Genomic DNA, 23,644 nt, shown 5'->3' on the forward strand with positions numbered 1-23,644 from the left:
GTAGCTGCACCAAGACCCTCGAATTATGCAGAAAACTTCTCTTGGATGATACAGGTTGTAAAGTTCTAGGTGACATATATGGGAAGCGGGAGGAAACAATTTGTGTGATGAAGTTTGTACAACCAAAGATTAAGAAGATACAGCTCAGAAATACACTGTGAAAGCAGGTTACCCTAAAGTAGAGCTATATCCTCACAGAGCAGTAAGACCTTTGATAAAACTTTTTCTGCATAAGGAAATTAATCAGATCAACACTGTGAAAATAAACAGTATCTTATTTTAAGAACAATAAAAACAAGGTAGGGAACCAGGACTCTTAAAATCCAGTATGGACTGAATATGCAGATGTAATTTATCAGGGAAGAGGGTTTTTTCTACAAAAGATGAGTTCACATTTCTGAGGGACACCTAAAACATTTACATGTGAGAAGTATTTATGTGTTCATGAAGGGAAGAGAAGAAGAAAACCATTTTGACTGAAGAGCACCTACCATCATCTGAAAAGAAACATGCAAAACACTTGGTAAGCTACGGTCACAAAAGACAGCTGAAACAACTTGCAAATAGAATATCTCATATTGTCCTTGTCCTTCATAGTATTTGAGTCTTAATCCTTCTGTGAATGTGAACTTTCCTTTAGTACTTTCTCTTGCCTGAATAAAGACCTTCAACCAGTCATCCTTTAAATACAGAGAACTATTCTAAAAAAATAAATGCTAGATTCAGTTCAATCTCTAATTGTATTTACAGGTCTAGACTTAAAAATCTATGGTACACTAGAACCCACTGTTTATTAGTATCTACCTCTGTAAGAGACTTCTTATACTCTCTAGAGATTTTGAAAGAAAAGAGAATTCTAGGCCAAACTTCTCAGTTTTGAAGTTTGTCTAAAAGATTCCAGAACCAAGCTATAATATCCTTAGCTGATTTCTTGCAAAAGTGATGGCTATTTTCTTATGACAGCTGAAAAAAAATGGTATTTTCCATGTTAACATGTGAAAATGACATATTCTTTCTTTTGTAGCTAAAGACTGTATCACAACTTTTGCAGAACATAAAAAGTGGAAGTTTTAGAATATTCGAAGTGGTAACATGATAATTATAAATGTCAGGAACGAGTAGAGTTTGCCTAGATAAAGTTTATGTTTAATTATCCTTAGATGGAAATAGTTTCTGATGGAACAGTGTCAAAAATTAATAGTTTTTTAATTTAAAGGATTTATTGTTACTGATAGCAGCATGCTTGCATGCTGGCATATTACACTCATCAAAAACCTTTTCTTATCCCCTTGTTAATATAACCCGCGTGGTTGCTATTCCAACATTCTTAATGCACTTCATGTAGCTGTTATTTTAATAAAAGTTATTCCAATAGCAACATTATTTTTGTGCTCCTTTTCTTTGTTACAGTTTGTAGCACATCCAAACTGCCAACAACAACTTCTCTCAATCTGGTATGAGAATTTGTCAGGTTTACGACAGCAGACCATGGCAGTGAAGTTTCTGGTTGTTCTTGCTGTTGCGGTAGGACTGCCTTTCCTTTCGATAGCTTACTGGATTGCTCCTTGCAGTAAGGTCAGTCTGTGAAATCTTGTAATGGCCTTTTATTAACTCCTGTATCATCTGTATGTAAATTCCTGTCTGGCAAAGATGAAGCATGAGTATACATTACTGACATGCTTAAATAATACTTCAGAAACATGGTATTGTAAAGCTGAGTTAGAATGGAGTGGCTGCAAGATTGCACCTTCTGTCAGTTGTAATTAAGACAGATAAATGTATTGTGTTAAATGCAATGTATATGAAATTACAATGGTTAAGCAAGAGTTGCCTTGCAGAAATTGTATCTTAGAAACAATGAGTCAAACTGTTCTTCATGTAGTAGTTGCCTTAGTGGGCAGATGCAGAGGAACCTCATTTCTCCTTGATTCAGAGCTAGACTAAGCTCAAGCTGTGGGTTGATTCCAATTTTGTCAAAGGTAATTTTATTTTTAACAACTGAAAATTAATAGATAGAAGTTCCTGAAACATGAATGCCAGAAATCATCATCAGTTTTCTAGAATTCAAAGTGAACTGTGTGGTCTTGTCAAGATAGTGCTAACAGTGATTATATTTCATGAAGTTTTTGAAGGAGTCGTGCAGCCTCCTCTGCATCCATTTCTAACGTATTGTCTGGATTTGGATGCTGCCACTGTATCTGTTGTGGAGGATATATAGTATGGAAAGCCTTTTCACTGAGGATGGGTTACAGCCTCTGACCTCTCTGAAATTTGTGATGAATTGTTCTTTTATTTGGTCACAATCCATTTTAAATGCAGGCTGATGGAACAGAAGAAATTGGATCTGATAAGGATTATTCAACAGGTTACAGTATAACATCTGTGATTTTAGCAGTTCAAATCCTGTGCACATACAGTTATTCCAGAGGAAGAGGAAGGTTGAAAGAGAGGCCTGAGGTCTTTGTGGGTTTATTTGATTGTTCTCTGAGAGGAGGAAGGTCCTTTTTTGTTTCACCATATTTTTCATTTCTTTCAGTCTGGACAATAAAAATCAGTTATATAATTTTCAATTTTCTGTATAGTGTCTAGAATTTTTATGAATACTTCTGTCTTAAAACACGTCTTGAGATTCAGCACACTTCAGTAATTGGTTTTCAACTTCTTCCTTTCTCAGTGATTTATTGGATCTTTAAAGTAATTTTGAACCGTTATACATTCTAAAAAAGCTATTTCAGAGTAGCTTTATAAAGTCAGTGGTTCACGGGGCAACATTCTTTACGGTTTCACTTCTGTAGCTAAATAGATTTCTCATCCTGTTACTTATATGTTGAATGCTTTTCATTTCATTGTGTCCTGAAAATCTAAAACCTAATCCATCTTTTTCACCAGATACCATTTCTTACCTTGTACTTCACTCGTACTTCAAAACTTGATTCCTCTGTTTTTTTGAAGACAAAACTGTTTAATGTCAGATTAGGATAGCTCCAATCCAGAACATGATCTTTATCAACAGAGTCCATTCTGTGTATGAATTGATGCAATTTTATAAATCTCTTCTCCTCCTCCTGAGATCAAGTACCTGCTCTTTTTCCAGATTTGGGACTATAGGACACAGTGACAGATGAGAAGGAAAATACAGTATCTGCAGTGAAAATAACAGCTTGCAGAGGAGTTACTCTGACATGTTTTTATCCTCTTCTGCCATGGCTCTGAGAAAGGCAAAAATTTGCAACACCTCAGTCACTTACCTGTCTCACTGATCAGTTTCCTCTTTAGCAAAAAGTTAATTCAAGCTTAGATCACAGGTACTGGATTAAGACTTTCAGATCTGGAAGAAATTTTACAGAAATACGTGGACAAAGTCTTCCTGATATGGCAGGAATTCACTAGTACCACATGCCCAAAGGAAATAAGATTGCCTCTTATTTGAGTTTCAGCCAGCAATCCACATGGAGACACTTCAAAGTTTTGTGAAGTGTTTGTTCTGATTTTCTCATTGGTAATTCAGTTTAACGACTGGCATAATTAACCCAAAACTTCTAGAATACTGTTTTATTACATGACATTTTGAAAGACTAAAAATTATTTTTTATTTATCTTCAGTAATATCTGTGCTGCTGAGCTCTTATTAATAATAGAATTTAGATTTCTAGTTTTATGAGTTCGTAAGTAATTCATTCAGCCCCTAGCCAAGATGAGGGATCTGAACTTGAGTTTGAATCTTCTTTCACTGTTCCCAGCCACCTGGGGATGGCATTTCTTAAGAAGTAACTTGATAAGACCCTACCTGCTTTCTAGAAGCACGCTCTGAGGATTACACACATTCATTTTTTGCACTATGATAGAGGAAAAGAAATAGAACATTACATCCAGTATATGAGGAGCTAGGAAGCTGTTCTTCCTAAAAAAATACATCGTCTCTTTTTGTTATCAGACCTTTTCTCCTTTGCAATTGGTGTGATACTTGGAGTCCTATTTTATCATTTGTTTATCAATGCCATACTCCATAATGTTACAATATAGATTGCTTCAGCAGAGTTACAGGGTGGGAATAACATGAAGCACTGACTCCCATTCCCAGTGATTTCAAGTGACCCTGTATACGGACAAATACGTGTCGAAGTATCCACGGTATAACTATTGTATATCTTTTCCTAACCCAAACCAACCTATAAAACATTCTCCAAAACTCTATACCAAATCAAAGACAGTAGTGCAGAGGATTTAGAAGATTGTGTCATAGAATCATAGAATAATTAAGTTTAGAAAATACCTTTAAGATCGTCAAGTCCAACTGTCAACCCAACACATCCATGACCACTAAACCATGTCCCAAAGTGCCACATCTACACATTGTTTGAACACCTCCAGGCATGGCGACTCCACCTGGGCAGCCTCTTCCAATATTTGACCATTCTTTCAGTAAAGAAATTTTTCCTAATATACAGCTTAAACCTCCCGTGGCACAACTTGAAGTGTCCTTGCTTCAGTGTCCTTGAAGTGTAATGGAGGAAATTTATTATGTCAAAATTGCACAGCAAACGTGTACTAAGGAAGGACTCTGCCTTGTAGAAAAATCCAAACTTGCAAGGTTATGGCCTTGTCTTTACATGTTGCTCTTTCTCTCCCTGATTCATATTTTCTGATCTGTATCTTCATAAAGGGATAGTGAATTTTAAAAGTGTCTTTTCGAGATTTGATTTGATCACTCTTATATGGCGATGTCATAATAACTTCCAGCATTTGTGTAATCAGTTCAATTGTAGCCAGTCATGCTTCCAGAGAGATTTTGCTACATATATGTAAAAAATTCTTTTCTGTCTCTTTTGAAGGGGGTTAAGGGGACGCACTAGGAGTTCAGTCTTCTAAATTTTATATTTTTGATCAAGGAATATTTTAACATTACCTCTTTCAGTATTTTCTCTTCTTTTCTGGCTATGTCCCTTTCTGGCATCTATCTCCTAACCCATCTTTGTTTGTGAATACAAGAGTAATGCATTTAAAAGGACACTGTCAAGGTACTTCATAATTTTCACGCTCTTCTTTACTGTGTATTGTTTGTGACTGTTTCTTCTTAGCTTGAATTAAAATCTTTTCCCATTATGTTCTCTGTGGTCCGTGCTAAATATTCTGTCATGAGGCTGACAGAATAGTTTATTTATTAAAAGCAATTAATTTTATTGAATGAGAAACATAATGAATATCACAGGTTTGCAGAATTGTATAAAGAAGAAAGAAGATCAGATTTCGTGCCTGCTAAGCTTGACAGTGTTTCTTTAACAGTATCTTCTTTTTATATTTGTCTAGTTTTCTTAGTATTATCTGTATTTGAGATCTTAACACCATATCCTTGGCTGCATCCTCTTGTTCTGTGTTTCTGTAAAAGCTGACTGTAAGGACAGCAAAATTCTGATGTTGCTATTGAAACAAGTGCAGCAAAAATATGAATACTAATAACTTATCTTTCTGCTTTCCCCTCCCTTTTCCAGACCACAGATTGTTGTATGTTTCAGCTGAGATCCGTGAAACTTACTTTCAGTTCTTTCCAAGGAATTTTTGTCAGATACAGATCCTCTGTATGTCTTCATCTAAAATAAAATATTTTTCTGCAGCTGCCAACTAAGTGAACAAGCTAAGACTTACCATTAATACGGGCACTCTCAAAAATAGAGGAAATAATTGCTAAAAGTTCAACCTTGTGTGAGTTTGTATGGAACTTTTAGGTTTTTTCTGTTGCACTAAACCGTTTTAAAGTTGTTCTTAGTTATGACAAAGTTGAGGAGGTTTCGGTTAAAGGAGTCGGAAAGGAAATTAAGACACTGCAAAACTATAAACATAACCTTTTGAGGCCTTATGGCTTTTAAAATAAGTTGGGAAAATTGCATAATAAATATGCTAAACTGAGTATCATGTCGGTCAAAAGACATAATTCTTTATTCATAATTCACTCTGGTGATAATTTAATGCTTTTAGTAAACGTCAATGTCTCATTTTCTTTCTTGAAGATAGTCAACAAAACCAATAATTTTTTCTCTGGATTACGTCTAATAGACTTAGATGCCCCAAAATAGTTACAGAATTATTTCAGAACACTGAGTTAAGAATATCTCTGTGGTGAAACTTATAAATTATCCCTCTGAAAATAGCAAATAGGTATAAACATTTAAAGGTGACTGTCTTGGTGTGACATCATAGTATACAACTTTTCCAAATACTTGTTGCTGTATGTTACTGAAATACATATTTCTTTCTGTTACTGTTCTTTTTATACATTTCTATTTTGGAAGAAGGCAGTGCAATATCCTTGTGTTTCATAACCTCTGTTGCAGCTGGGGAGGATAATGCGTGGACCATTTATGAAGTTCGTAGCCCATGCAGCCTCTTTCACCATTTTTCTTGGTCTACTTGTCATGAACGCAGCTGACAGATTTGATGGCACCAAACTCCGACCAAATGAAACAACAGGCAACGTAAAGCAACTGTTTAGGATGAAGACATCCTGTTTCTCATGGATGGAGATGCTCATTATTTCTTGGGTAATAGGTAAAGACTAAGTTTCTCTTGAATTTGCCTTGCTATGATTTCAGTGAAGCTGGACCCAATTTAATCATTGGCTATTAATGCTATGTGTAAAAAAATGCTACAAATGGAGTTTATTCACTGGCTGCATTCCCACACTGGCCTCATATTTCTTATTGGATGTCAGCAGAATTCGCATGTGCCTACTTAATCACAAACATTAAGTTTAAGGTCATAGGTGAAACCTACATTGTCTGAATATGAATGAATTCAGTTTTGTGAGTATCAAAGGAAAGTGTCTGCCAGTTTTCTGGGTTTTTTTTAGTCAGGCTCTGTCAGCTCTCAAGGGAAAAGATTTCCACATCATGGGCCAAGATTTTTTTTGTGTCCAATTGTCTCTTTCTGCTAAGATTCTCTTATTTTGCAAGTATTACTGCAGAATTACTAATGTATTTGTGAGAAAAAAGAAGGGTATAGAACCCTGAACATTCAGCGGTAGATTTTTCCATCCCAACATAGGGATGAAATGAATAATATGAATATTCTGAGTCGATCCATTCAATTTGGTGATGCGGCATCAGAACCTGAGCACAGACCTTCAAAATATTTTAGCTGTCTGATTCTTATTTACAAGTCTAATACCATTTTTTCCAATGGGGGTTAGATGCCCAAGTATTTTAAGGACCTGGATTCTGGTTATTAGTTATGTCAGTAATATGGGAGAGTTAAGTTCCAGCTAAGTGAAATCTGTTTGCACTCAAGAGCTTATGCGTTAAAAATATTTTGCTTTTATGAGCTCTTTTATGATTGAAATTGGAGCCATTTGTATACTAATTCTTTCAAAGGTTTCAAAGACATTGACAATCTTTATTTATTTAATCATAAAGCTGTTTATAAATTAATATAATTGTGCATTATAGAAATAATATAGCTCTATAGTACCAAATATTCTATAAATATCTACGTTTTCATCTGATGACAAAGGAGTAAATAATATTTTCCTAATTTGAAGTTCTACTTTGCTAATTTAATCTATTTCTATTTATTTCTTTGTTGCGCATAAGAAGGTTTATGAAAAGTTGATTCAGTGCATACAGATGCAGCATTGAATATAATTACTGTAATTAGTGTTATAATTGTCCTTATCTGAAAATGATGAAAAGTTACTTCAGACAATTTGAGAAGTGCAAAAAATAGTGATATTATTTCAATTTGGTTTTTATTAACTCTCTTTAGAATCCTAGAAATGTAGTTCATGACTAAATAAATTTTATCTTGAAAAGGAAAAGGGTTAGCTGAATAAAGAGGATACCATAAACTAATACTGTACTTCTGTGTTTTATTTTTAAGGCAGATTAATTAGCAATCAGATATCTTTGCCTCACTGAGGAAGCATTAGGTCTGATTTGTACTTTCACATTCATTTGTCACACGTATTTGCAATTTCAGTAAGAGACTGTGCTCAGAGTACTCTGCAAATAATCCAATGTGAGTTCTGCTATTAGTTGTACTACTGCTATATGATCATTCCAGAGCGTTTCTGCTTTTTCTGCCTCATTTCTTGCATCTCATTCTTCTCTTTGAAAGCTTTTGTAGTTGTACAGGAAAAAACATTATGAAAGATTGTTATCATTACTCACATGAGAAAGAAGTACTGGCATGTATATGAATCGGCAGGTTCAAGGGTTTTAGTTTGTGTTTGAGCTCCCACTGACCAGAACTGGTTTTAGTTCGACTGCATATCCTTGACTGCATTTAGTTTGAGAGCATATCCTGTACCTAATAAAGTTTCAAATAAAACAATTATCAAGATAAAAGAGCACACTATTTTCTCTGTTCTGTCTTACACAGGCATGATATGGTCTGAATGTAAAGAAATTTGGTCTCAAGGTCCAAAGGAATACCTTTTTGAGTTGTGGAATATGCTCGATTTTGGTATGTTGGCAATTTTTGCAGCATCGTTCATTGCAAGGTTTATGGCCTTTTGGCATGCGTCCAGAGCCCAGAACTTCGTTGATGCAAATATGAAAGATCTGACAAGTCCAACACTGGAGCCCAACATAAAATACTACACTTTAGGTGAGTTGATTGCACATATTAAGATTTACTTCTTGGGCCAAGATAAATTAATTTTCTCTTAATAAGTCTTCAATGCTTCAGTTCCGCAATACGCTGTGTAGGAAATTCTCACTCATTCTTCTCTTTCTCATCCCTACTACTTGATCACAGTTCCCTTGCTTGTGCTCATACATCTCTTTGGGAACTCTTCTAGACATCAGGGACTGAAATGATCTAAAGTCAGAATAATCGCATTGTCATCCCACTCCTTTTCAAGATTATTCTAATCCAAATTATTTCATCTGTTCGGTTACAAAATGCTGTCATGCAAACACTCATGTTGGCATAACTGTGAACATGAAGTTCTGTAATGCAGGGGCACAACTAAGCAATGAGATGTAAGGATTTCTTAAACCTGCTTCGCCAACATAACCAATGTATCTTTTATGTATGCTTTGCTCAGAGACTTCTAGATTACTTTAATATTTCTCAGTCCACTCTTTTTACCAGTAATACATGAAAATGTTAACAAATTTGCTTGGTATGTATGAGGAGTGACTAGAAGTCTTTTTCCCCAAATGAGAAAAAATTAATCTCTGTTTACTTGTGTTCACTTGCAACACCACCACATCCCTCTTCCCTTTATTGGGTATTTTTCTCTAGATACTGAATTACATTGGCTTCTATCTTTATTCCATCCCTCAAATATTATTTCTGATAAGGTTACACTTCTTCATTTCCAGGCTGTAGAAAAATCAGATCAATTAATATATATATTCTGAAACCCATTAAACTGTAGTCTTATAAATTTTACTGGAAAGTTGCAAATTTCACATCTTTATAAAAGCAGCTAGTTAAATATTAATTCAATTTTCTGTAACACCCCCTTGAAGAATTTGCAAACAGGGACTGTTGTTTATGTTCATAGCGTCTGGGTATGACAAGCACAAGTCCTGTAAGTTGTTTATGCTCTGTAATACTGTATCATCTAGCAAGGCAGACTCCATTGGTATCAGTCATCAGTTATGATTTTGTTATGCGCTTGAGCAGGGTTGAGCCATTTTTTAGTGTATGCATGTACACCAAAATCTGCTTGGAGACCATCTTTGTATGGTAGTGCTAACATGGATAATATTGATAGTGAGTATTTATAATGACACAAGTTTTATCATAGGCTGGCAAACATAATTTGGTGGGCATCAGGTTTGACATGAGCCAGCAATAGGCCCCTGCTGCAAAGAAGGCCAGTGGTGTCCTGAGCTGCAGTAGGCAAAGCATTGCCAGCAGGTCAAGGGAGATGATCCTTCCCCGCTACACAGTGCTGGTGAGGCCACACCTGGAGGACCGTGTCCAGTTGTCTCAGTACAAGGGAGACAGGGACACAAAAATGGTGAAAGGACTGGAGCATCTCCTCTATAAGGAAAGATTGGGAGAGCCGGGACTGTTCAGGATGGGGAAGGCTCAGGATGGATTCACTTGATGAGAGGATGTGAAGAAGACAGAGCCAGACTTTTTTCACTGGTGCTCAGTGACAGGACCAGAGGCAATGGACACAAACTGAAACACACGAGGTTCCCTCTGACCACCAGGAAACAATTCTTTACTGTGAGGGTGACCGGGCACAGGCTGCCCGTGGAGGTCGTGGAGTCTCCATCCTCGGAGATACAAATGCTCTCTGAACGTGATTGTGGGCAACCAGCTCTAGGTGTCCCTGCTTGTAGCAGGGGTGTTGGACTGCATGTCCTCCAGAGGTCCCTTCCCACCTCTAAGTTTCTGTGATAATATAGCTCATCTGAAAACCTAAAAGACATCTGACTATTAGGTCATACTGAAACATCTGCCATGTTTGATTTTATTTATCCGTGAAATCTGAAGTAAAGCTAACATAGGTATGTATGCCTGCTTGTGTGAAGATGTGCAGTCTTTTGCCATACAGACATTTTCTTTTTTGAATAGTGTAGTAGGCTTTACAGTGAGAAGCTCAATTAATGAAAGTATATGCAGCTACCTCAAGAAACACAGGCACCAACAAGGCAATTTGAGCCATGATATGCCCGAAACTGGAGTCATTCATTACTTTGTCATGATACACGAATACTGGTATGGTGGTAAGTTCCTTGAAGAAGATTTTCTGATATAAGGGCATTTTGAATTATTCTCAGCATCACTGAGTATGGATATATTCTAAAGCTGTACTGATAAGTGACTTTTTATTAAGTGGTTATGTGTTAGGTAACAGCTCAGATTAGCATTTTTCCAAATGCCAGTGATTGCCTTAGTTGCAGTATAAATTAATAGTTTTATTTTCTGGCGTTACAGCAGACACAGATATCAGCACTTTCCTGGGATATAGGTAACCCATCTCAGATTAACCTCTTTGCCTAAAGTACAGTAATGAAATAAATTTAAGCCTCCCATATCATCAGAGAATGCCTTAATCTCCATCATTAAAGTGTTCTGAAGGATATTGCTTTGGATTTTTTCTTCTGACACTTTTCTATAAATACTTCTTTAAGTACAGATTTGAACCTGAACGTTCTCCTCTGCAGTTGAATGTGTTCACTATCAGACATCAGTGTCACTCATTGACGGAAAAGGCATGCACGTGATTCACACAAGTAGGTCAGCTTTAACAGACAAGATTGGTAGAAATGATGGCAAAAAATGTGATGGAAATGGGTGTTTGGTGTATGCTAAGAAAAGGTCATTACCATTTCACTATGGAGTAAATAGAAAAAGTGGAGAAACATTATTTTTCTCACAGTTTTGGGGTTAGGGGTGAAATTTAGTAATTCCAGATCCCCACATCAAAACAGTTTATTTTTGGTAGTTCAAATCACATTTCTAATTTAGTTTGTTCACTTTTCATCACCTGTCACGGTAAGCTGAATTTTACTTAAGTTCTTTAATGGGCTGGGATTCAAACCCCCCAGAAGTTGCCTCAGCGATCCTGCAGCCCACTCTTATAATCGATGGAGATGTAATCAGTAGTCAGTGGAGCTATGGGATGGTTTTATCACTACCTGGCTAGATTAAATTGGCTCAACATAAGTGACTAGTGCTGTTTGAGTTGCCTGAGGTTTCCTCCCTCACCTCCAGCTGCTGTTCCAAAAAGACCTTCCATAGATCTGTACAGATATCTTGAAATACTGACAGAAATTCTCATCTTTTGTTTCTAGCCAGAATAAACTGGGATCCGTCTGATCCTCAGATCATTTCTGAAGGCCTGTATGCAATTGCAGTAGTATTAAGTTTCTCCAGGATTGCCTACATCTTACCGGCTAATGAAAGCTTTGGACCACTGCAGATATCGCTTGGCAGAACTGTGAAAGACATCTTCAAGTTCATGGTGATATTTATCATGGTGTTTGTGGCTTTCATGATAGGCATGTTTAATCTCTATTCCTACTATCTGGGGGCAAAACAAAATGAAGCATTCACAACGTAAGTACAGCTAATTTAACTGTAACAATTGTGGGCTATTTTTGTGGAAAGTCCATTGCTTATGTTGTATGTGTTAAGTTCACTAGTTATTTTAAAAGGTTTGCATTTCTTAAAAATATCTTTGTCTTGGATTAAGTAGAAATTTTCTCTCTTGTTCTGGTGCTTAAAAGATATATTTGAGATCAGAGGATGACCCCAACAACACTGTGATAAAAACAGGAAAGACAGGCTGGGAATCATAGAGTCATAGAATGGTTTGGACTGGAAGGGACCTTTAAAGGCCATCTAGTCCAACCCCCTGCAGTGAGCAGGGACATCTTTAATTAGAGCAGGTTACTCAAGGAACGTGAGATGCAGTTGCCCTTTACTTGAGAAAGCAGCTGGAATGCCTCTGCCCGGGGATAGATGGGCAAATAGATGTTGTATTGGATGTCCACTATGGAATGTCCGATCAGGAAGATGAAGTAAATGAGGCCACCTCCAGGCAACTGGAAGAAGCCTCATGCTTCCAGGCCCTGGTCCTCATGGGGAGTTTTAATCACCTTGATATCTGCTGGAGGGACAATACAGCAGGGCACAACCAGTCCAGGTTTCTGGAGGGCACAGGCAATAATTTCCTGACACGAGGAACTGATGCAGAGAGGAGCTGTGTGACACCTGACTTTTACAAAAAAGGAAGAACTGGTTGTATATGTGAAAGCTGAGGGCAGCCTTGGCTGGTGATGAGATGGTGGAGTTCAGGTTCCTGAGAAGAGACAACAAGGCAGATAGCAGGACCACAGCCCCAGACTTCAGGAGAGCAGGAGAGTTCAGGGAAGAATCTAATGGGATAAGGCCCTGAAGAGAAGGACAGTCCAGGGAAGCTGGTTGATTTTCAAAAATCACCTATTCAGCACTCAAGAGTAGCCCGTCTCAATAGGCAGGAAATCAAGCAAAGGTGTCAGGAGGCCAACAGGGATGAACAAGAGTGACTGATAGGCCAGCCAGTTGTGATGCCACTCAGAAGGACCTCAACAGACTGGCAAAGTGGGCTGAGAGGAACCTTGTGAAGTTCAACAGAGGGAAATGCCATGTCCTTCCCCTGAGGAGGCATCAGGACAGGCTGGGGATGAGCAGCTGGAAGGCAGCTTGGCAGAAAAGGACCTGGGAGTTTGTGATGGACACCAAGCTGACCATGAGGCAAAACAGACCAACAGCCTCCTGGGCTGCATTAGGCTGGGAAGGCTTGTGAAAACCCAGAAGTACCTCAGACCCCTCATGCAGCACTGTCCATATGTCAGATGATGACCTGGCAGCGCAATGTGTAGTAGCACTCTGTGCACAGGGCTTGTTTCTGGGGACTTGTCAGGGGCTTTGGGACATAGATTGGGTCAGACCCTGGGCTGCATCTGGCCTGCAAGGGCATTTGGCACCAGCACCTCAGAACACAGTGTCGTGGCTCCCTGCAGCCCCTGGGAGCAAGGCTGGTTCCTCCATCAAGTGCCACTGTCATCTGTAACTGAAGGAGGCTAATCACTACCGTGTGATACAAATTATAAACCATCTGTGATTTGATTCAGAAAACTCTATATATTACTAGTTAAAAAGAATAAAATCTAATTCCTCTTTTAATATCTGGCTCTCCATAATTTCCAGTGGTAAAATCTATTCCATCATGGAGAGAATATATTACCTTTTTATTTTTTTTTTGACTCTTTATTTTTCCTTGGCTGTTCTTTTTTTCTTCTTCTATTATAAGAATAGAAATCCTGAATTTTCTCTGTCTATCACAAGTTATTTGGTATACATTTGCCATGCCACTCACTTCTAGCAACAATTTCAACATAAATCACCTGAGTAGAAACTCAATCTTTTCCATGCTCTGCAGCCCTTGCCCACTTAATTTCTACCTGTCATGATCATAGAATCATAGAATCATAGAATGGCCTAGGCTGGAAGGGACCTTAGAGATCATCTAATCCAACCTCCCTGTCATAGGCAGGGATGCCTCTCAACTAGATCAGGCTACTCAAGGCTCCATCCAACTTGGCCTTGAACACCTCCAGGGAGGGGGCAACCACAACGGCTTTTGGCAATTTATTCCAGAGTCTTGCCACCCTTGTACTGAAGAATTTCTTCCTAAAATCTAATCTAAATCTATTGTCCTTCAACTTGAACCTATTTCCCCTTGTCCTGTCAGTGGACGCTCTTGTAAAAAGTCCTTCCCCAGCCTTCTTATAGGTTCCCTTCAGGTATTGGAAGGCAGCTATTAGGTCCCCCCAAAGTCTTCTCTTTTCCAGACTGAACAATCCCAGCTCCTGCAGCCTGTCCTCGTAGCAGAGGTGCTCCAGCCATATTCAAGCTATAGCTTTTATGATTTTTTTTTCCCTCTCAGCCAGGAAGCAAACTTGGCTGAGGGGGAAAAAATTCATTACGACTTTTTTTAGTACTATTACTTCACACAGTAGATAAAGGACCTAAAACTACAACTCACAGATGGAATAATGATAAAATATTACAAGCAGAGAAATAGACTTCCAACTAAAAATTGCAAGTTTAACATGTTTGACTTTTTCTTGGCAATAACACAATAAAATCCAAAATGTGCTTAGCAATTCTACTGCATTTTTGAACATAGGGAACAGAGATCTCTTGAAAGCAAGATAAACTATGTCTTCAAACAGGTGAAGGTAGATAGGAGAAGATACCTCAGAGGTTTGGACTTCTGTGTGTATGAGTATATGTGTGTGTGTGTGTGTTTATATATATATATATAAACTGAGTAAGAGGAAATACATGAATTTAAATGAACTAATCTAAAAAAAAGTCATTTATCCCTATTCCTTACCTTTGCCTTGGATTTGTGGAATAGGTAAAACTCAACTGGAGGATTATGATCTGTGAGACATATTTTTTTAAAAATACTAATTTGTAGTCAGACATCCTGTCTTCTTCATAGTTTCAGAATGTTAGTCATATTAATGGTGAACTAATGCATTCTAAGTGAACTAATGGTGCAATTAAAATAAAGTATTTAGAGGTTAATTACTTCTGTTATTTATATTCACATTACCAGCAAGTGTGTAGCATGTAGATTAAAGTACTTAACAAGTGAATCATTGTAATATTCTTTTGAGGATGTGCATGTAATTCCTAAACTGGATCAGACTGTTGTATTATCAGTCCTAAATATTCAGAATCTTATGAAACCGGTAATTGTTGTATGTAAGAATATACAGCTTTTCTTCAGTAACTCTTCCATGTGTTCCATTTCTCCTTTCAGTGTTGAAGAAAGTTTTAAGACGTTGTTCTGGGCTATATTTGGACTCTCAGAAGTTAAATCAGTTGTCATCAATTATAAACACAAGTTTATAGAAAATATTGGTTATGTCCTTTATGGAGTGTATAATGTTACCATGGTCATTGTCTTACTCAACATGCTTATCGCAATGATCAACAGTTCTTTCCAGGAAATTGAGGTAAAAATTCCATTTAAGTTGAAATATTTACTACATTTACTGTTAACAGCTAGTTGTCAATCTCCTGGAAAACTTTCTTGTTGACATCTTATTTAAGAAAAATAGCGCATCGACTTTTGGAATATATTAGGAGACAATATTAATTCCACTGTATCTTTTTATTATAAAATACCTGGAAATTACCCAGCTGCATGTGCTTGCAATGGTAAGAATTGGACTGGGCTAAGGAACTGCTATTGGACTGTGTTGTGTTCCTGAAGAGGATGGGCTATATGGTGTTATTTTCTGAATCTTTTAATTGCCTCATTTGTTGGTATTATTTCAGTAGTGTCCCTCTTGCTGCAAGGATGTTCTCGTTCCTATGCCTTGAATTTGCAAGCAAGTCTGTAACATGCTGGTTTCTTCTTTTGTTTAAGCAACTGTTACTCTAGTCCACTGCAGTGAACAAAACTACTTGACAAAGTATTTAGTGGGACTGTTGAAAATCAGCATGAACTTTTGCATGCCATGGAACACAAAGGGCTGAAGCATTTTCGTTGTTTAGAAAAAAAGGGAAGCAGATCTCCAGGAGCTGGGCCGTCCCCACAAAGCAGCAGACTCTGGTTTGACACTGGTCTGGTCCCACGTTCTGGGCTCTTGTTTGAGGCTATAGCATTGTCCAGCTTGAGCAAGAGCAACACATGTTCTCTAGGGAGATTCAGATTCTTCTGACTCAGGAGGCCACAGAACAAACTATCAGGTTTAGAGATATTTTTTTTGGCCTATTAGCAAAAAATATGGTGACTGGATACAAACAGCTTCTAAAAACAGCTACAGGAATATTGAGTCATATCCTTGAGCATGACCTCAGTCCTTTCTGCAGAAAACCCTCTTGAAATCAACAGAGAGGAGTAGAGTGTTTTTCCTGTTGTAAATGATAAACATAAACCATGGTGATTATAGCATACTTGATTTAATTATATGTTACAGCAAGTGGCGAGAATTAATTAAGAATCACCTAATTTTTTTAATGTCACGTTTAAAGTACTAGAGTAAAAATTAATTTAATTTAAAATTCTGATAGTATGTATTCTTCACAAAAAAAGATAGTGGACTAATTACTTCAGAAGAGAATAACAAGATGAGGAATCAGAGCTGGTAGCCTTATTGAGAGGTTTACATTTTTGTTATATTAACATAGGTTTTTCCCATTTCATTTACTGCGCGTGGCAGTGCTCCAAGCAAGCGGCTCCTCAGTGGATGCCTTAGTGGATGAATTTAAATGTTTCCATGAAGCTTTAACTTGTGCACTATGTTGGAGACTTTTAAGTCAGAACTTTCATTCTTGCTAGTAATGTTTACAAAGAGGTCTGTCCTTGTAGTCCTGTATTGCAACTACTGAAGTAACCAATGTTAAAATCAAAACCTCTTTTTTCTTCGGTAATTGCATTATATTAAATGGATTAGTAAGAACAGTTCCATTCATTGAAATTTGGTTTTCACGGATTATAAAAAAGTTCTACATCTGTTTCAGATTAACTTGAGCCAATTACATTCAAAATACACAAAAAAATTAGCTAGTGCATCTTCAATAGTCAAGGTTATATTAACAACCACATTTCTGTTTTACAGGATGATGCTGATGTAGAATGGAAATTTGCAAGGGCTAAACTTTGGTTTTCTTACTTTGAAGAAGGAAGAACTCTTCCAGTACCCTTCAACTTAGTGCCAAGCCCAAAATCTTTGCTGTATCTCCTCCTCCGAATCAAAAAATGTATCTCTAAACCATTTCTATGCCAAAAGAAAAGCTTTCAGGAAGATGCAGAGATGAACAAGGTAATTTTATAATGTGTATACTGTCTGTTAATTTTTTGTTGACTTCTTTTTCTCATTAATTTCCCAACATACGTAGTCCATACTGAAGTCACTATGTACAGGCTGAAATTGTCATAGAATCATAGAATGACCCAGGTTGGAAGGGATCTTTGAGATCATATAATCCAACCTCCCTTCCATAGGCAAGGATACCCTTAACTAGACCAGGTTACTCAAGGCCTGATCCAACCTGGCCTTGAGCACCTCAAGGCCAGGGGCATCCACAATCTGAACACTGGACAATTTATTCCAGAGTCATGCCACCCTTGTACTGAAGAATTTTTTCCTAAGATCTGATGTAAATCTCTTCTGCTTTACCTTAAGTCCATTTCGCTTTGTTCTATCGGTGGGCACTCTTGTAAAGTCTCTCCCCAGCTTTCCTGTAGGTTCTGTTCAGGTATTGGAAGGCAGTTAAGTTATAAGGTACTCCTCGAGTCTTCTCTTTTCAGGACTCAACAATCCCAGTTGCTTTAGCCTATAAAAATTACTGTTTCCACCTGGTTTCGAACCAGGGACCTTTCGCGTGTTAGGCGAATGTGATAACCACTACACTATGGAAACCTCTGTTAAAAGCTTCTCAGTGTCTCTTCACCAGGCAAATGCTCCAGCCTCAAATGTCTTGGTGACCCTCTGCTGAACTTGCTGCAGGTTTTTGACATCTTTCTCACAGTTCCTCAAGTCCTCCGGGTCCTTTTCTGCAGAGCTACTCCAAAGCCAGCCAGTCCTCAGCATGCATTGTTGAAAGAGTTATTCAAGTCTATCAGCTGCCTGACCAAATTTGGCTTTGTCTGCAAACTTGACAGGAATGTGCTCCAACATCTCCTACGACACCTGGCCTTTGATAAAGGTGTTGAAAAGGGCAGGTCCTAGGACAAGACCTCTATACTACCTTCTAAACACAACCATCCAGCCAGGATTTTGCCGATCTAGTTGTCCACCCATCCAGAGAGTAACATCTCAGTGTTAGTATAAGAACGTTCTAGGGTACAATGTTAAAACCCTTGCTTAAAGTCAAGGTAGATGACATCTCCAGCTCTCCCCTCATCTAAAAATCCAGTCAGTTTATCTCAGAAGGCCATCTACGTGGTCGGTTGGGTTTTACTTTTCATAAAGCCACACTTATTTTCCTAATCACTGTCTGCTCTGTCCATGTGCCTAGAAATGTTCTACAGGAGGACTCAATCCATTATTTTACCCATTAACAAAGGGGTGCTGAGTAGCCTGTGGTTGCCCACATCATCATTTTGACCTTTTTTGAAGATAAGTTTGCCATTTCTCTTTCTCCAGCCTTTCGGGACCTCTCTCAATCTCCATGATCTTTCAGTGATGATAGCATATTTGCAAGGACTTTTTCTGCTCTTTCAACACCCATGGAGGCAGCCCACTTGGTCCAGTGGACTTGCCTGGGTCAGGTTATCTCAAGTAAACCCTATTCTCCTTTGTGGCTTTACAGGAGATTGACTGCTCTTGACTGCTTTTGGCTTGAATGGGCTTACGCTTTGCTGGATGAAAAATTAGTTAGATAGACAAGTCCAGAAAAGTTGTCATCAACGGAGTTAAATCTAGTTGGTGGCCGGTCACGAGTGGTGTCCCTCAAGGCTCAGTATGGGGGCCACTCCTGTTTAACATCTTTATCAGTGATTTGGATGAGGGGATAGAGTGCACCCTTAGTAAGTTTGCAGATAACACCAAGCTGGGTGGAAGCATCAATCTGCTTGAGGGCAGAGAGGCTCTGCAGAGGGATCTGGATAGGCTGGATCACTGGGCCAAGGCCATTTCCATGAGTTTCAATAAGGCCAAATGCCGGGTCATGCACTTCAGCCACAACAGCCCCCGGCAGAGTCACAGGCTTGAGGAGGAGTGGCTGGAGAGCTGCCAGGCAGAGAGGGACCTGGGGGTGTTGATGGACAAACAGCTGAACATGAGCCAGCAGTGTGCCCAGGTGGCCAAGAAGGCCAACGGCATCCTGGCCTGTGTCAGGAATGGTGTTGTCACAGGACCAGTGAGGTGATTGTGCCCCTCTACTTGGCTTGGGTGAGGCCGCATCTTGAGTGCTGTGTCCAGTTTTGGGCCCCTCACTACAAGAGGGACATTGAGGTTCTGGAGAGGATACAGAGGTGGGCTACCAAGCTGGTAAAGGATTTGGAACACATGTCCTGTGAGGAATGGCTGAGGGATCTGGGGCTGTTTAACCTGGAGAAGAGGAGACTGGGGTTGTTCTGTTCTCCCTAGTGGCAAGTGACAGGACAAGGGGAAATGGCCTTAAATTGTGTCAGGGAAGGTTCAGGTTGGATGTTAGGAAGAATTTCTTTACTCAGAGGGTTGTCAGGCATTGGAACAGGCTGCCCAGGGAGGTGATTGAGTCACTATCCCTGGAGGTGTTTAAGAGACGGGTAGATGTTGTGCTGAGGGACATGGTTTAGTGGTGTTGATAGGGCTAGGAAAAAGGTAGGACTCAATGATCTTGAAGGTCTCTTCCAGCCAAAACTGTTCTATGATTTTATGATTAATTGCTTTAGGAGAACATGGGGCATAGCACATGGTGTTAGGTGGTATTAGAAGTGTAAAGACCAGCGCTGTTGTAACACGTTTAGGAAGAAGAGCTTTGCAAGAGAAACGATTAGAAGTAGTGAGTGGAAAGGTGAGTATATGGTAACAGTCACACACAAAAAAGAAATGACAGCTTTGTCATGGTGGCAGAAACAAATGTGTCATTTCTGGTAGTTGTAATTTGGAAGGTTCTTTGTTAAAATAGACAGGAGTGTGAGCAGAGGCTTGTTCAAGATTAGGAGTTCCTGAGTCTGTAGTCAGGAGTCATTAGTCATTACACTGGGGACCAGTAAAGAAGTTCCATGCATCTGTCACCATTGTGACAAGCAGTTATCAATTGAGGAGTAAAAGAGAAAAGAAACTATTTATTGCAATTCTTGAGGGGAAAAAATGGAGCTGTAGAGGAAAATATTGTACCTCTGCCAGGCGTCTGCCTCTGGTTAAGTTCATAATAGTCTATAAAACTGAACACAGATACTACAAACAATGTCACCAAAGTCAAGATTGCTATTAACTTCTGATATCTTGTGTGTGTTACTGGTAATTTTTCTAGCATTTTACAGTTCACACTTCATTTTAGGGGAAATCTAATCTTAAAGTATTTAAGACTCAGCAGTTGTGATAATACATTTGCTCAAGTTTTTAATGACTCCAACATTTGCAAAATTTTTCATCAAGATGCTTGATGCCAATTGATTTCACAATGACCATGAGTGATAAACCCATCACTGAAAAATCATAACTTTAAAGAGATGCATATAAACTTCAAATTGAGCGACAATGAGAAGCAACAAATCAAAGATTTTTTTTCTCATTTGCTTGATTTGTGACTTTGAAACGCACATAAGTAAGTTAGAAGCTTATTTTTAATGACTTTTAAAAGTTAAATTTATATTCCCATAAAACAAGTACTCTTAAAAATACCATACTTGCACCTTCTGGAAAGAAGATAGATTTTTATAATCCCTTTCCAAAATTATATTCAAACCTAGCAATTCGGATGGCTAGAAAGGTGCAAAGTGTAATAATTACCAATTCTAGACAAATCAGTAATAGTCATGTCTGCTTTTACAGCAGTGCCTCTGAAAGAGAGTTGTAAGGATGCAAACAACATTTATTACGGTTTTTTCCTTACCCTGAATTAATTTTTAGTCTTCAAATATAATGCTTTTCACTCACTCTAGATTGTAGTATAACTAATGCTAAATATAATGTGCTTACTCCCCAGCCAAACTGGGGAGCCAAACTGCAAATCAAATTAGAAAAAGTATATATACATGCTTTTGTGTTGAAAAACAAAAGGCAGCTGAGTTGCATCTATTCATTACTCAGCTCTTCCAGCAAGGTCAATGGCATTGCCATTGATGAATGAGAAAGTTTATGGTTTAAGAGTCAGAGAACTTGTTCATTTTCCTGAGGTAAAAAACCATGGTGGCAGATTTCCTTAAAATGTGGTACTTCAGATTAGAAATAAGGAACAATGAGTTATTGAAATAGCTTTAAATAGCTTTAAACCCTCACTCAAACAATAAAAAAAGCAGGTTAATTTTACTTCCCTAGTATAAACCAGCGTTTCTGAAATTTTCAGATGTGACTTCTAGTTATGGGAGCACAAACAGTAATTTTCTGGGAACCCTCTCGTCTGCTCCAAGCACGTACAATTTGCTGGCATTCCAAGTCATCAGCTGCTTCTGAAAACTGGGACTTAGGATGTTAACAAAGTGCTACACGAAAGAGCTACAGTAATTACATTATTATTATGATTGCATTGAATTTTAAGTAATACTAGAGAACAATGAAATAAGAAGCAAGTTTAAAGAAGCAGGTGTTTTCTAAGAGCAGTTATTCATCTATGCTGCATTTCTTCCTTCACACAACACTCCTGGAAGAGAGCTATTTTGTCGAGTTTATATCATTGTTTTATTTAAATTATTTTTTTCCCCTCCAGTTACTCTTATGTGGATGTTCAATAGATATTAAGCTAAAAATATGAATTCTAGTTCAAGAACAACCTTTTGCCATAGTAGGAAATTGTGGGAGAGGAAAATGGCATAGGCGTGAAGCTTTACAAAGAGTTTAAAAATTCTGTGTAAAAATGAAGTTATAATGAAATCTTGGCATTCTCTGCCACCAAGTGGTCACTCAGCAACGTACAATATATGTTCTGTCCTGTTACTGTTAACATAAGCAGATATAATGAAATTATACACTTCTCGTTTACCTGCCATTTTTCAAGGTGCAGTCTATAGCTAATTAAAAGTACATTGTTCAAGAAAGGCGGAATGATGAATGGTCAAAGTTAAGATGGAGATGTTACAGTGTGTCTGGTTTTATAACTTTGCAGTGTCTCAACTCACTTCACCACTTATTATTGATTTTGCTATTTCAAGTGAAAATCAAGTTTTGGTTAAGCCTTGGATTAGCTTCTGAAGTAACTCAATGTAACATACATTTGGATCTGGTAGCTGGCATGACAGATTCTATTTAAAATACATAATAAAGTACATAATAAAATACATAATAAATACTAAAAATAGATAATAAAAGTAAATGCATTTGTACATAAACTGGTTAAGTAATAGAGTCATAAAGGGTATCACAGCTTCAGAAAAAGTCAGAGATGAAGAAGGACTGGGACACCAGCCACAGCTGGAACCCAAGCTCACACTGTACAGCAGCTTTGGCCAGAGCAACCATCCTCTGTTTTTATCATTTTCTAATTAACATCTAATTAATATCTGGTGGATATTTATCACATATTCTGCATTCTTACTTCCATGTATTATCAGAGTTCAACCATGGCAAGTTCCTATTATACCTCAAGAGGTTATAATGATTTCAGTTGCAGGAGAAACAGCTGTTTGAAGGCTGTAGCTTTCATTAACACCAAACACTGTGTGGTGGCTTCCCTTGATGTGTGACATGCCTGTATAGCTTCATAAGCATCTAACCCTTCTCTGCTTTCCTCCCCACCAAACTATATCCCAGCGTATCCTACGTACCACTTACCAGGCTTAAAAGTGCCCCAGTTTGCTTTTCTGTAGGTTCTCGATGCATTAAGACACAGGGTTAACCAGCGTGGAGAATTTCACTGGAAGTACAACACAATCCCACAGGATCTGAGATGATCTTCAGTGATAGCCCCGTGCTTTAAAACAGTAAACATTGTACTGGACCGTGTATAATTAGAATTGACTTTTTAGTGACTTACTCCTCATCCAGATCAATCATGATTTATGTTTCACTTTTTATTTATTTATTTCTTGCACTACTGCGTTTGAACTGGCCTCATTATCACTCTAAAGTGATTTCATTAATTTTGATTTAATAGCTGCTATTCAGTCTTACTGCAGCCCAGTTGTTCAACTTGGGTCTTAGTTTTGTGATGCTTTAGTCCTTCTCGAAGATATAAATCAGCAACGATGCCTACAAACTGAGTCCTTGGTGTTTCACTGGGGAGGGATGCCCTTTCCTTTCAGCATGTGTGATGAAGAAGATGCTACTCAAAAATGTCAGCTGATAATTTTGTGGTCTCTGACATGAACTGTGTAACTGATTACATTCAGCCATTAGCGCAGCTGAGCAGAGAATCAAAGTCTTTGTGTATTTTGTGGTAGTAGAAGTCATGTTAGCTACAGGCAAGTGCAGTGAGAGAGAGGAAGGGGTTAATGCTGCCACCTCTCCTTCTTCTCACACCCTGATTCTCTCTCATCCCTTGCCTACAAAACTGTGCAGCAGCAGAACAGCCTTCCTCCAGGCGT

At 38.2% G+C, this 23,644-nt stretch overlaps 1 protein-coding gene and 1 non-coding gene across 3 annotated transcripts in view; one reads left to right on the forward strand and one right to left on the reverse strand.

Annotated features, from left to right (window-relative positions):
* The window catches only part of TRPC6 (transient receptor potential cation channel, subfamily C, member 6), a 36,639-nt gene that overhangs the window by 9,130 nt on the left and 3,865 nt on the right, over positions 1–23,644 (forward strand). Inside the window, exons 3-9 of one of the 2 annotated variants that reach the window (XM_009868619.1) lie at positions 1,411–1,575; positions 6,330–6,543; positions 8,371–8,598; positions 11,757–12,021; positions 15,284–15,479; positions 17,091–17,294; positions 21,947–21,970. In XM_009868619.1, coding sequence (XP_009866921.1) covers positions 1,411–1,575; positions 6,330–6,543; positions 8,371–8,598; positions 11,757–12,021; positions 15,284–15,479; positions 17,091–17,294; positions 21,947–21,970 — 1,296 coding nt within the window. The remainder of the gene's footprint in view (positions 1–1,410; positions 1,576–6,329; positions 6,544–8,370; positions 8,599–11,756; positions 12,022–15,283; positions 15,480–17,090; positions 17,295–21,946; positions 21,971–23,644) is intronic. The other variant, XM_009868620.1, reaches the window with a different exon arrangement.
* Positions 17,822–17,894, reverse strand: TRNAV-AAC. Its single transcript has one exon. It is a non-coding gene; the product is annotated as a tRNA-Val (tRNA).

This window comes from Apaloderma vittatum, unplaced genomic scaffold (genome assembly GCF_000703405.1).
Source record: "Apaloderma vittatum isolate BGI_N311 unplaced genomic scaffold, ASM70340v1 scaffold1854, whole genome shotgun sequence".
NCBI classification, from domain to species: Eukaryota; Metazoa; Chordata; class Aves; order Trogoniformes; family Trogonidae; genus Apaloderma; species Apaloderma vittatum.